Source organism: Antechinus flavipes, chromosome 6 (assembly GCF_016432865.1).
Source record: "Antechinus flavipes isolate AdamAnt ecotype Samford, QLD, Australia chromosome 6, AdamAnt_v2, whole genome shotgun sequence".
In the NCBI taxonomy this organism is placed as follows: domain Eukaryota; kingdom Metazoa; phylum Chordata; class Mammalia; order Dasyuromorphia; family Dasyuridae; genus Antechinus; species Antechinus flavipes.
The window spans coordinates 201,236,680-201,251,536 of NC_067403.1; the positions used below are offsets into that span (position 1 = coordinate 201,236,680).

Below are 14,857 nucleotides of genomic sequence, written 5' to 3' on the forward strand. Positions count from 1 at the left end.
CTTTGTCCTGAATGCTTCCTTTATTTGCATGGTCTATCCATTTCCACAGTTCCACAGTAGGACCCCCAACTTTGAATATTCCATGCACAAAGTAAAATTCAATGTCTTCTGAGCTAAACAATCATGAAAATGCTTGATGTGAGAATGCTGGAAATGAGCTATATTTATGCAAAGGAAATGTGAAAAAGTCAGACTTGGTTAGGTTCTAAGTTCTTGGAAGAAATATGCTTTCTTGTTATCAAGAAATAGTAAGTAATAAAGATCAAGGATATGTTACCATTGAATTTAACTTTATTTTTCAACAAAGTCTGATGTGACACAAAGAGCAAAGACAATGCTTACGATGGTGAACTGTGATATGAAATGAGGCACTGTCTTCTTTACAGAGACTTACAAAACCTAAGGATTTTCAAAGCACGGCTAAGGGCTTTCATTTCAGCAATTTCACAATTGCATATGACATAGGAAGAAAGGCAGCCTGCACACAATCGAACCTATTACTCGTAAGCACGTCTCTTTCCCATCTGTTGAACATAAGTTCTGTGGAAAGCTTGGAACCAAGGTTGCAGGTCCTGCAAACTTCACACTTAGAGTGATGCAGTGGGAAGCTGTCACTCTGTCAGAGAGCAGGAGACGGCCTGGGGTACCTCTGCATACTCTGGGAAGCTTGGGGGCGGTACTCAGCATGTTGCTTAAAGATGAAGGAGAATTCAGGTAGATCTCAAGCTGCACCGTGTCCTTCACCTAGGAGAAGGGAGAGCTAGAAATGGCTGGTCCACGTAACCTCCTGCAGCTGCTCATAAGTGGGGTTCCTCCACTAGTAGGCCCACCATTCCATTTCATCCTGCTGGGAGAAGCACTAGCTTAAACGGTCACTAAGGAAAACTTCTGACCTTCCCACAAGTGCCAATCTCTGAATCTTGCAAAGAGCAAAAGTGTGACAATTCACAGAAACAAGACCACAAAGAAAGAACTAATAACAAACGACTGACTTTGGAGCAGATTGTTGCCGTTCCTCCTTGTTTCTGAAGATACCAGAGCTCTCAGAAGCCCCACGTGGCCAGCCTCCAGCAGAGGCTGGCTTACGACAGTATTTCAGCTGCACACAGTCTCGTCTCCTCATCTTGTAACAGGGTCTCCTCAGGCCTGGTCAGAGTGATCACCGACCTTAAGATGGCCAGTGCAATCCGGACAAGAATACGGAGGAGGAGGAAAGCAAAAGGAACGATGATCTGCATGAGGTGGAAGATGGTCGTACTGAATTCGCTCAGGAAGCAGGTGGAAGAGAAGGCCACCAGGCTGACACAGGGGTAGAGGGCGAGTTTGGCAAACATGAAGGCATGTTCCTTCCCCCCATACCTGGCAAAGGGGTGCAGGGTCTCCTGCTCATTCAGTAAGGCTGTGCTCCAGATAGCAAACTGGAAGATGCCAGCAAAAAAGGTGATGACGCAGCTGACACGGATGCTCTCGATTTCACTATGGGACTGCTGCGCAAACTCTGTGGTCTGCTGATAGGCAAGTGGGAGCCCACCAATGAAGGCCAAGGAAAACGTGTTCAGCAGGCCCATGAACTGGGTGGTCTTTCTGACATGGAGGAAGAGGGAGTGGTGGACAAACCAAAGGAGACCAATTGTTACAAAGGAGCCGAAATAGGCCAGAAAGTTTGGTCCGTATTCTCTCAGAGCTTCAACAAGGTTGCCATGAAATTTTTCCTTAACTTCTTTGGCATCAGGGACATTGTCCTCACTGTTGACATTTAAAAATAAGATGGTCATTTTTCTACCAGAGTCTCCTAAAACTGGCCTAGAAGCAGCCTGAGTGACAGGATCCAAAGCCTCCCAAGGGGAATGTTACTGATCCAGGACCACTGGGTCACAGGCGTATTTAGCCCCTCTCTTGCTCTGGTTACCGGCGTCACTGGCCTAGGGTCCTGTCTGCATCCAAGTGTTCCCTCAGCCCTGCTCTCACTGGGTAGACTGGCTCTTTGTTGCTGGCCACTAGTGACCTCCTTTCTATCCTCCAGTGTCTTGTGACACACTGAATTTGAAACTTGCTACTTGCTTCTTATTAGAGATCCCAAATGAAATGTTAAGCCAGATATCTTTCTATGTTCTTGCCAGAGACCCAAAGCCCATCTGACTAACTGCAAGCCCTCTGCTTCAAAGCTCCCTTTTGCAAGCCAGAAAACCCTGCCACATTTCACTGCTTATCTTAGGAAAATGCCCATTCTCTCCAGAAGACTGGGATGAAGATTCCCAGGCTGGGCAGAGGCCAGGCTAGACGAGCTCTGAAGTTTGCTGCCTCTGAGATTCTGTGGATCTGATGTTATACAACAATCCTGGCCTTCCCAAGGGCGTATCAAGAAACTAAAGATGAACAGATTCATTAACGGTGTTTATTTAGGTGAGGTTTAATGATAGGCCATCAGTAATTACCGACCTATGCAGTCTGTCTGGGTTTCACAAGAACGTGTATACTTTACTAGTTTTGCTTTTTATATTTGGATACCAAGATCACTGATATTATCCTACACTCAAGTTACAACTAAAGCACAAGGTTAATTCCAAACCACATTATCAGGGTAACTAAGGCTCCCATCTTAGCTTCGATTACAACCTGGCTACCGTGTGTAAAAAATATAAATATCACTGTATTTACAGAACTTTCAAGGATTTGGTCGGGCAGGAGAAAACCTTACCAAATGTCCAGGATGAGGAGGGTTGCTACAATGGCATACACACCGTCACTGAAGGCTTCGACTCGCTCCTTACTTAGGGGTTCATGGATGTTAAAAGTAAAAAACTCTAAGCTCTGAGGTTGCTCTTCTGATTTGGTACCTGTCAGTGCACAAAGCAGAGGGCTAAGCAACAGGGATGAGTCCAAGCTGAGCTTGACCCCCATCCCAGTGTACTAGCTCACAGCCAAACAGGTTCTTTCCCACCCCACCTCACCCCACCCCAGACGGCTTTGTAGTTTTTGTCTGTCTGCCTTCCAATGTGCAGATACAGAATAAAAATCCTGAGGCTCAGGTTACTCTCAACTCAGGAAGAAAAATAACTTACTTTAATATAACATTTTAAGGATAACAATGTGTTTTTCTCACAACAATCCTCTGGAGTATGTAGTAAAATATAATTCCTAGTTTACAAGTAAAGAAATTCACACTCAGAGAGGCTAATTTGCTAGCTGATGGTTGCACTGTTGGAATTAGAATTTGAAACAAGGCCTGTCTGTGCTCAGTGCTTTTTCTTTTTTGCTCTGTTATCTAAGTAAGACTTTGTCTTTTAAAAAATTGATAGGTGCCCTCCATTGGTGGGGAATTATTATATTATTATTATAAATAAAAACTGAACTATATATTCTTTTGAGACTGGTTAGTGCTGGTCTAGCACATCCTTGGCTATCCTTGGGATATTTTCATAAGAGTGCACATTTTCATGAGAGTGATGTCAAAGGGTACCTCACTCCTCTTTGTGTGTCCACTTAGGATACATCTCAGTAACGGTGCAGTATGGGGCCTAGAGAGAGGGCCTGGAGGCGCTCAGGTGAGGCCCTGGTGACTCTGTTTTCCACTTGAGATCCTGAGCTGTGCTTGTTAAACAGGTCCAAAATTCCCTTCATGGCAATCTAATAACACTCAGTTCCACGCCAAATAGTCGAGAACAATCTTTATCATATCAGAATTTATAGCAATCTTTGTGAATCTTGTGCATCAGAATGGTAGAGCCTTCAGAATAACTCAGTCCCAACCCATCTGCTTTCAAACTGCCACAGAGGGCAGAGGGGATGAGTAACATTTCACAAAAATCTGAAACCTAAAGTATTCTGTAATATCAAATGATTAAAGGAATGTGAATGATTCCATAGAGAGGGGACAAATGGGGCACAGAGGAATGAGGTCACTAGGAAGTCATTAGTTGTTCCAGTTTTCACTCCCCAAGCTCAGGGCTCAGCACAGGGTTCTTCTGGAACACAGTGAGGGGTAGACAACACTGCACTATGGGTGAAAAGACCTGAGCTTTTAATCCTGCTCAAAAAGTTGTTATAAGGATCAAATTAGATGAGGCATGGGAAGCCCTTGAAATGGCAAAGTGTTATGTAAAACTAAGAGCCGGGCAATTGAGAAGAGCAATGGAAACATAGTAAGACGATTGAGTTTGAGTCCCAAGTCCATTATAGCCCAACTCAATTTCCTGGTCTGTGAAATGGGAGTGATAATCCCTGCCTCTCTCCTTTCCAGTGCTGCTCAAATAGTCCAATGAAATAACTTGTAAAAAGCATTTTGTAAACTGTGCAGTGCTACATAAACATCAATTGTTATCACCAATAGAATTTTATTTCCACAGGAGCACCTTGCCTTAGTCAGAAACAAAGGTGTGGCTGACAAGAACACACAGAGGCAGGGGTTACCTGGTATCAGTTACACTGAAACATGGGTTACCTACCAACAAGTTTGTCTCTGCACCACATGATGAATTTATTGATGTAGGGGAGGAAGATGACGAGACCAAGGAGAAGGTAAGACTGGAAGAGTAAAAAAATACATTAGCTGCATGTTTTCATTTCTGATGTTTAACATAGTATTTGTCCCTTCATTCAAGCTTCTAGTGGCCAAACATAGTATCTAAAGCACAGAATTTAAAGCATTCAATGAAGTACAAATACGTTTTGTTTGGGGATTCTTTGGGTAGGATCCAGTGGATCTAGAGGAATCATGCTACTCAGGTTGATTCTTTAGGACTCAGGTTGATTCTTTAGGTGCTTGGATGGGTACAAAGTGGGCCAAGTTGGAGGGGATCCTCCATATTTTTCACATAGGATTTCCTAGAACCATGGAATGTCAGGATTTGAGGGGGCCTTCGAGCCTATCGAGTCCAAATCCTTTTCTATTAATCGATGTAGAAACACAGGCCCAAAGAAACTTGCCATAGTCAGTGGCAGAACTAGGATGAGAACCCCGGTTTCTTAACCTTTAATGTCAATATTCTTTCAATACACTGTGTTGCTATCTTTATTTAAACTGTCTTTGGAGGAAAGTGGCCTTTTCTATCAGAGGTGAGCTACCATTACTGATCTGGTGAAGCACTGTGGTGGCCTGAGGCTGGAGTGTCATACTCCCCTACTTAACGCTGGGTAGGGCATCTTTGAATGGTGAAAGTACACTAGACTGGCTCTTGGTCTCAGTGAATAAAAAGCATTTATACATTCTTAATCTAATGCAAATAAAAATTAAGATATTATTGGGGTAGAAATACTCTAATGGATTATGTTGAAGAAGTTTTAAATAGATCACTGAAGAAAATTTTGCTTGTCTTAAAAAGAGAAGGAAGATCTTATTGAGTTCTAATCCTTAATAAGTCCTAGATCTCAATAGTGGTTTTGCCACTAACTTTCTGAGTGACATTGGATAAGGCACTTTGCTCTTCTAGGCCTCAAGTTTTTTCTGTCAAAAGAAAGTTGGTTTCACTAATGCATTGTTGGTGAAGTTGTGAGCTGACCACACCATTCTGGAGAGCAACATGGAACTCTGCTCAAAGGACTATCAAACTGTGCATAACCTTTGATCCAGCAGTGTTCCTACTGGGCTTACATTCAAAGAGATCATAAAAAAGGGAAAAGGGCCCACATGTGCAAAAATATTTGTGGCAGCCCTGTTTGTAGTGGCTAGAAAGTGGAAACTGAGTGGATGCCCATCAATTGGAGAATGGTTGAGTAAATTGTGGTATATGAATGTTATGGAATATTATTGTTCTGTAAGATATGACTAGCAGGAGGATTTCAGAGAGGCCTGGAGAGACTTACATGAACTGATGCTGAATGAAATGAGCAGAACAAGGAGATCATTATACTATTAATTAGCATAATAGTATTGGTGTTATATTTAATAGAAAATTATCTTTGTATGTATTTGGAAAAATAAAATACTATTTTTCAAAAAGTTGGTTTTTAAGGTCTTTCTCTTCAATTTCAGACATAATAATGTTCCATTCAATAAACATTTGCTAAATGCCTATCTTTAAGATACTGCTGAGCAAAGGGAATGCAAGGACACAAATTAAACAGCTCCTGCCCTCAGAGAATTTACATTCTACTGGGGAGAGATTACTGTTTAAAGTGTTGGGGGGATTAAGAAAAGGTTTTCATGGAAACTGGGGATTGAATTGAATCTTGAAGGAAGCTAGAAATTTAAGAAAGTGGAAATGAAGAAGTATGATGTTTCAGGAAAGGGGGAAAGCCTATTTGTTGCAAAAGCAAAGAAATGGGTGATAGAATGTTCAAGGAAGAGCTGAAAAACCAGTCTGGCTAACCCGATGAGTACATTTCAAATGTAGAAAAGCAGAAAGAAGATACAATGAAAAAGTCTTGGTAAATGACTGGTTGAAGGAGATAAGGGAAAAAGAAAAGTTAAAAAAAGATTCAGGTTGTGAATCTATATAAATGGAAAGATGGCAGTATTCTCAACAGAAATAAAAGTATGGAAATGGAGTAGATTTGAAGAAAAGATAAGGAGTGTGGTTTTGAAGGGAAAGATAAGGTATCTTATTTTGAATATCTTCAGTTTGAGATGCCTGTCTAAGTAGAGAAACCCAGTAGGGAGCTTATATGGCAAAAAGAAGTGTAGAAGAGAATTAGGGTTACATATGTAGATTATAAAATTTTAGATTTAATTCAAAGCATACTTGAAAAAGTATGAAAAATCCCTCTACAACATACCCAACAAGAGATCATTCATCATAAAGACATTTCATGAAACTTAACCCACTAATTCCTGAGGAAACTCATTCTACTTTTGGATGGCTCTCATTGTTAGGAAATCTTTCTTTACACCAAGTCTGATTATGTCTCTTTGCCACTTCTATCCATTTGATCCCAATTCTGTCCTCTATAACTAAGTGGAATAATTCTATTCTCTTTCCCATATGACATACTTAAAGACAGCTATCTCTTCATCTGATCCTCATAAGTTGTCAATTTAAGAGGTTCACCATCCACACTGCCCTTTTTTAAACAAAATATCTATATCCCATCTCTTGTATGACCTTGTATAAGATCTCATATGACTATGACCCCAGTTGAATTCATTATTTCTTGCCTGGACTACTGCAATACTTCTTGATTTATCTCCCTGTTCCATGTCTTTCTCCTATTCAATCCATATTTCACGTGCCTGCCAGTAACATTTCTAAAGCACATGCCTATCATTTCTCTACTCAATAAACTCCAGTGGTTCTCCTGGGCTTTCTACTTTCCTTCAAAGTTAAATTCAAATGCCATCTTCTATGTGAAGTCTTTTTTCTTTAACACTTCCTAGTTGTGTGAACCTGGCAAGTCACTTAACCCCAAATACTTTGCCAAAAAAAAAAGAAAAAGAAAAAAAAAGGAATTAAAATATATGTATGAAAAAAAGGTAGGGGTGTATGTATGTGCGCGTGCGTGTGCACCAGTGCATGATAAAATATAAGCTACTTAAAGGCAGATACTGTTTATTTTATCTCTTTGTATCCCTAACACCAAACAGTCTCTGGCACATGAAAGCAAGGACATCATTTTTTGATTGCCATGTGTTTTCTAAAATGTTATATCCAGAAATGAATACAATACTCCAGATACAATTTGACCAAGGTAGAGGACAGCACAGTTGTTATCTTGCTAGTTCTGGACATTATGTTTCTCTTAAAACGCTGCTCAATATTGCATTAGTGTTATTGGCTGCTCTCTGACACTCCTAATAGCCCTCAAATCTTTCCAGACATATCACCCAGTCCTTCCTTCATCATCTTATATTTGAGAAGTTTATTTTAAAAATTCAACAACAATATGTTTATTTATTCTTAGAGAGAGGCAGAAAAATGCCATATTCAAAATTTCTTTCTGGATGGGTAAAGTATAAGTCATAGTCATATTGGATATTTTGGGGAAAGCCTTCAAAGTCCTATCTGATCTGTCAGGCTAGACACCTAAATAATTCATAGTTCATGTTTTGGGGTTTTTTCTTGAATCTTTGATATTTTGGGGTCTAGGTTTTTTGCTCTAGCTGAGTTATGACAGCATTCATTTGAGCAACTATATAGGTTAAAGCCCAGAAAGCAAAAAGTTATACATATTCTATGTTTGAAATTTAATAGTCATAATATATAAATGTTTCATATGATTTCACAGGTATAACAGATACCACACATTTCTTGCTTTCTCAATGGGTGAGGGATAGGCAAGAAGGAAAGAATTCAGAATTCAAAAAGTAAAAAAAGTGCCAAAGTAAATACATAATAAAGTTTTTAAAAGGAAATGAAAAAAAAATTAGTTATTATCACTGCTTAGTTATTGGACTGCTGAATAGCAGTAATATAACATGAATTTGCCTATGGCCATTGTATTTCACATAATCTGCATGTAGTTCTGCTATCTATAATATATATCATATACAAGATGACCCTGTAGGCATGATGTGTTCCCATAGACTGTTCACTGGTACCTGGTGTACCTGTCAGCCTCCACAAAGTCCAACTCTCCTATCTTCTGTTTTAGAGTTCTTAAAGGCCACACAGGAGAGTACATGCTCTAGAACTGCTTCTACCACGCTTTCTAAGGATCAGTCTAGCTACCTGCAGAGAGGCTCATCTTCAACAGATTGGTGTGTTAAAACAGTTGCCTTGGCAACCTGTATAGCCTATGTGGTCCCCTTTGCTTCTACAGGGATAGCACTGGAAAAGAAAGCACAGCGTGCTAAGAATCACATCCTTTTTGACCATTCATAACAAAGACTTCATTATTGGTTCTCTCTACATGAAGTCCTTGTCTGGTGTCCTGTGACGAGGCTTATTACTAAAGGAACTAAATTGTATTAATCTTGTTATTCTTGCTATTGATAACCATAATAAGAAGTCATAGCTAAATGGGTAAAGAGCTCATAATTTCTCTTTGGAGAAAAAATAAAGGCTTTGTCAGCGTGGGTCTAATCATGTGCTCAGAGGTGTTAGGAAACATTATTGATGGAGATATTTGCATATTTGCATTATATCTTATGTTGTAGTACTCATGAAAAGCATGCATAAAAATATCATGGATATAGCTGCAGTTTATGGACCAACATCTGTTTTGGAAGATGAGAAGGTAGAGAAATTCTATAAAGAATTCAATGCAATCTTTCAAATTAAATCAGTGTATACTTTGATACTTGGTCACTTCAATGCAAAGGCAAGTAAAGGGAAGGGCAGTAAAAAATAAATTGGAAAAATAAGTCAAGGAGGAAGAAACAGGAGAGGCCCCAAACTCAAAAGACAATACAGAAACTGCATGTCTATATATCATGAATACTTTTATCAAGAAGAATACTTTTTTTTTTTTTTATAGTGGACACTAAACAATGAAACAAAAATTGGAATTTTTTACATTTTAGTAAAAATGACATGTTCCAGGTATGGGAGCCGTGCCTAATTTGTATACAGGCAGATTATTGATTAGGGTCAAGATCAAAATTAATGCAAAACTTAGAAGAATGAAAATGATGAAATAATATGACATAATTAAAACTGATCTATTTAAAATCACTGAAAATGGAAAATGAGAAATAGGTGAATAGGTTTTTAAAACAAAGTATAACCATTTCTTTAAAAAAATTAACTGATATAAATCTATTTCAATAATTAAAAATGTTAAGCACTGAAATATTTCAAATTGCTAAAGAAAGAGAGATAAGGTAGCAAAAGGTAATAAACCTTTGTTAAATCAGAAAGGATGGTAGAAAATTATGAGTAGGATTATCTTATAAAACTAATAATCAGCAGAAAACAAATTTAAAGAAAGCTTGGAAATCCAAGATTCAGATACACTGCAGAGTGAAACTAGAATGGTTACATCAAACATGAAAAATAGAAAATATCTGTGAAGATTTTCAAAGCATTTTTTTTCATTATCAAGGATCACATTTGGCCTTCATATTACAGACCCGGATATACTGCATGTGGAAGTTAAAAGACCACTGAAGAAAAAAAAGAAAGAATAGATGTCTATTGGAAGACCATTTCTTTCTGCAGGAGATAACATAGTTCTGAGGATGCTGATAAGTTGATTCTCAAGAGAAGAGAAAAAAAGAGAGAAATCCAGAGACATGGAAAAATTTTATTTTTACAAAAAAAGTCAACAACAAAACCCTACTTATTCATCTTCCTATCCTTTCATCTTTCCAAAGTTTTCATAAAAATACTCTATTCATACATCATGTACATTATTGATGAAGATATGCAAAAAGGCTTTCACAAGACAGTTTATAGTAGATTTTATTCCACAGTACAAAACACTACCTTTTAAAGGCCTTCCACCAAGGTATCTTTGATAAACATCAAAATTGTACAAAATTACTTGAAAAAACACAACAGAAAAAACTTCTTAAAATCCTTCTTAGCATTAATATCAAGTGAAGCTTAAAACACAAAAATTTTTGCTCACCAAGTGTATTTGCCACTGCCATAAAAGATATCCAGCAGACAGTCCAAAATGAAGAAAGATTTCTCATGGATAGTGAGATCTTACAGATGTTCTGTTTGTGGATGACATTGTGGCTGATTGCATTAAGCCCCAGAATACTACAGATTCTCTTAAATAATATCCATAATCATTCAAGAAGAGTTCTAAGTGGATAAAAAAACTGCTATTGTCCATATTATAACATACATTTTGGATGGCTATGTTATGGATCAGACACTTCAAACGAACAATGAATTGGACTCAGAAATAAATAGAAGGAAGAGAGGATAATGGATTTCTTTTGGTAAACTGTGCAGCTATTTTAATGACCACAAACTTCTTTCTGAAATAAAGGCCCATCTTTTTTTTTTTTCTTTCTTTCTTTCTTTTTTTTTTTTTTTTAACACTGTTAGTAATAATCTATGGCTATAAGTCATGGAAAGACTTGTCTTTAAAGAAATGAAACTGAGGATTAATCACTTAAAGAGTAATGGAGAGCTGCATTGTGTATATAATTACGTTACAACACAGTATAAATTAATAATTGAATAGGAGCATCAGTGAAAATGATGTTACCAGAGAAATATATGAGTAGAACAAAAATGGGCTGGATATGTAATAACAATAAGGAATAATGGATGGACAGCTATATGCCCCTTGGTGTTCATGCATTGCTAAAAGAAATAGGAGGTTTTAGTATATGAGGTAGATCTTTTTCTTTCTCTATCCTACAATGACAGACTAATGGAATATCTATATGAACAAAATTATAGATTTATTGAAGGACTGAATTTATGGGAATGAGAATCATATTGATGGGAGTCAATTCTTCCTTTCTTCCTCTGACTTTTCTAATGTTTTGTTTTGTTTGCTGCAGGTTTCTCTGAGCTACAGGATGGGGAGAAGAATAGTAGTTAGAAAAGGAAATGGAAAAACATGATATTTTTTTCCCAGCTTCTACAGGATTCAGTGAAAGGTGCTGACCATGGAGGAGTTGCTATAACTGTAATCTGATGTAGGGAAAAGGAGAAGAGAATTCAATTATTCTAATTCAATTAGGAATAAGGCATTACAGGTTGAGACCTCAAGTGAGAAATCTCATAGAAAGGCAATTATATTTTGGATGGGGTTATGGGTCTGATTAACAAAGACATTAAAAAATTCCTAGTGCTGACCAGCAAAGAAAGCAAACTTTAAGGAGTTCACAGAAGTAGAATTTTTGGATTTGGATTTTTTTCAGAGGTATAGATTTTAAAGAGTCCAGAGAATGGATGGATGGATGAGATTGAATGGATAATATTCTTCCAAGGAAGGTGTCCCAAGACTGATGGGAAGTTTTTAAGAATAAAATTTTGAAGACTTAAGCAGATATTATTATGAGGAGGAAAAAGAGCAATATTTAAAGAGAAAAATGGCTACACGGGGAACTCATCAATCATTTCAGATTTTTAAAAGACATACATGAAAAATACAAATGAGAACAGGTAAATGAGGATAAATACAAAAGAATAGTGACATGGTCCTATAAGAATGGAGTCAGGAGCATTAAAGTTCAGATTGAGCTGAGACTGGTGAAAGCAAAGGAAGGAAAGAAATTATCTTTTAAAGGCTACAATGGGATCAAAAAGAGCAATGAAAAAAGAGGTTGGATCACTACTGATTTGGGGCAAACTGGATTATGATAATGGCCAATAGTAAGGTGATTTATTTGTTTAACACTTTTCTTCTATTTTCTCTTTCAGAAAGAATGATCTTTGGATGGGGAATAAAAATGGATTAAAAATGATTGGTAAGAAAGGAAAACCAGAGAGAAGTTAAGAGATGTAAGACTACAGCCAACTGTTATCAATAAGTTCAAGACACTAGACCAAGATGGAAGTAATAGGAGCTAATATTTATAAAAAGCTCTAAAGTTTTCAAAGCATTTACATGTGTCCCCTCATTTGATTCTTAAAGATAGATGCTATTATTATGTTCATTTTATAGCTGAGGAAACTAAGGCACAGTGCGCATATGTTTGAAGCAAGATATGGATTCAGTTCTTTCTAATTCCAGATCCACTACTGTTTCTCCTATGCAAATCTACTTCTCCAAAGTACATTCTATTGCACTGAAACTGGCAATGCCATGAGTGGTGATCTTTAAAAAAATCTTCAAGAATAAGAAATATGCCTTGGAAGAAAGGAAATGTCTTAATTTTCAGAAAAAAATGAATATTGTCAAATGTAGAAACTATTGCTTAGTCTACTTTAAGGCAAAAATTTAGAACAAAGGAAAGGTTTGTGAATACTAAGAAGTAAGCAAGAATTACTAAAATTAGCACATAAAAGGAAGTATATGTTGGGAAATCACATTAACATAAAAATAAAAGATGATAATTTTTCATAGACAAAGTTAATATGATTTTGTCATGAACAAGTTAGGCTGGATTAACCTAATTATTTTTGACAAAGAATGCTGTAAGGAAAATTTGACAAAATCATGTTATACTATAAACAAAAGATATGGACTAGAAAATAGGAGAGGAAGTGGGTAATTGAACAAAGAATAAGGGGGTCAAGTTCTCTATTTTAATGGCCAAGGGATGTGTCCTCCTCCTGTGCTAGTAAATATGTTTAGGGTGTCTGAAGAAATATCACATAGAGCTTTAAAGCTAGAAGGGTCTCTAAAGCTCATCTGGTTCAACTCCTCATTTTACAGATGAGGAAACTGAGGCTCACAGAGGTAAAGTTAACTTGATCAAGATCACATAAGTAATAAATGGTAGAGCTGGGATTATAATTACTTCCTTTGACTCCCTATTCAGTGCTCTTTCCACTGCACCAGAAGTGGAAACATTACCAGATTTGTAGATAACCCATACTATGGGGGAGGGATAGCTAATATGTTTTATAATATTATCAGGATCCAAAAAAGATCGTGACATAGTAAAATATAGGACTGAACAGTAATGACAATTCATATTTATACAGTATTATTTGCAAAGAATTTTTTACTTTGCGAGATAGGTAGTACAAGTATTATTATCACTTTTACTTTACAATGAAGAAACAGATTTTGAGAGGTTAAGTGATTTGCCAATGGTTACACAGTAAGTGTCTGAGACTTGAACTCAGGTCCTGATTATATATTCAGGACTATTTCCATTTATATTACAACATGTCACTAAATGGAATAAGAAGAAATTTAAAAGTTATACATGTCAAGTTTTATTATGGGTTCTTATCAACTTCACTTATCAAATCAACCTCACAAGACAAGCGGAGTCATTGTTAGATAAGAATTCATATGAAAAAGATTGGGATTTTTTAGCAGATTGCTAACTTAGTATCAAATAAAATAATGTATGTTAACTCGCTGACTCAGTGATATGAAAGAATAACATCTTTATCTAATTCTATCAATCTTAAAGTGTTCTCTAAAAGCTAGCTCATTATTATTATTATTAATATGTCCACAGCGTGATTTAGTGGTTAAAAAATCAAGTGTCATTTGAGACTCCACTGAGAGAGGAACTAGAATTGGAGTGAGGAATTTCAGGTTTTTTGGTATCCTGACCAAATCTGGAGCACTATGCTCAGTTCTGGGCATTGTATTTAAAGAAGAAATCACAGAATCATGGAATCCTTAAGCTGGAGGAGATCTTGGGACAATCTAGTTCAACTTGTGCATGAAAAATCATTACTTCTATCATGTCTGCTGAATGTCATTTAATCTCTGCTTAAAGATGTCAAGTGAGGATAAACCCATCACTTCCCAGAGGCAGCCCATTCTATTTGGAATAAAACTCATAGGAAGTTTTTTCTGACAACAAGTCTGCATTTGTCTTTCTGAAACTTTCCATTACTATGGATCCAAAAAAGTGTGATTAGGACTGGGAGAAGACTAGAGAACATACCACATCAGGAGCAGTTAGAACAATGAGGATGCTTAGCCTAGAGAACAAAACTTGGGGTGGGAGAGGGAGAGCATAACAGGAATCTCTATGAATTATAAAGGTTTATTTGTTCTGCCTGAACTGTAAGAGCAATTTGGTAGAAATTATGAAGAGGCTGATTTAGGCTTAATATGAAGAAAATAACAATCATTAAAATGTAAGCTACTTGAAGGTAAGGGTTTTTGTTTTTATCTCTGTTTCCGTGGTAATTAGCACAGAACCTTGCACATAGAAGGCAATTCGTAGATGTTTGTGGAAGTGAAATTAATTTGACCCAAAAGGGTAATGGACTGTGTTGATAAATAGTGGATTCCCTTTAACAAGAGGTCTTCATTGTGTGGATTATTGGTTGTCAGGAATGTCATAAAAGAGATTCTTGGTTGGGTAAAGGTAAAATTATGTGACTACTGAGACCCTTTCCAACTCACTGACTCAGTGATTCTATGAAAGAATAAC

The 14,857-nt window shown here is 37.1% G+C and overlaps 1 protein-coding gene across 3 annotated transcripts in view; it reads right to left on the reverse strand.

Annotated features, from left to right (window-relative positions):
- Positions 1–273: 273 nt before the first annotated feature.
- The window catches only part of TMEM175 (transmembrane protein 175), a 38,722-nt gene continuing 24,138 nt past the window's right edge, over positions 274–14,857 (reverse strand). For all 3 annotated transcript variants that reach the window (XM_051966108.1, XM_051966109.1, XM_051966110.1), the window contains 3 exons: positions 4,446–4,524; positions 2,699–2,837; positions 274–1,746 (listed from right to left, as the gene is read on the reverse strand). In XM_051966108.1, the coding sequence (XP_051822068.1) occupies positions 1,083–1,746; positions 2,699–2,837; positions 4,446–4,524 (882 nt within the window). In that variant the 3' untranslated portion in view covers positions 274–1,082. The remainder of the gene's footprint in view (positions 1,747–2,698; positions 2,838–4,445; positions 4,525–14,857) is intronic.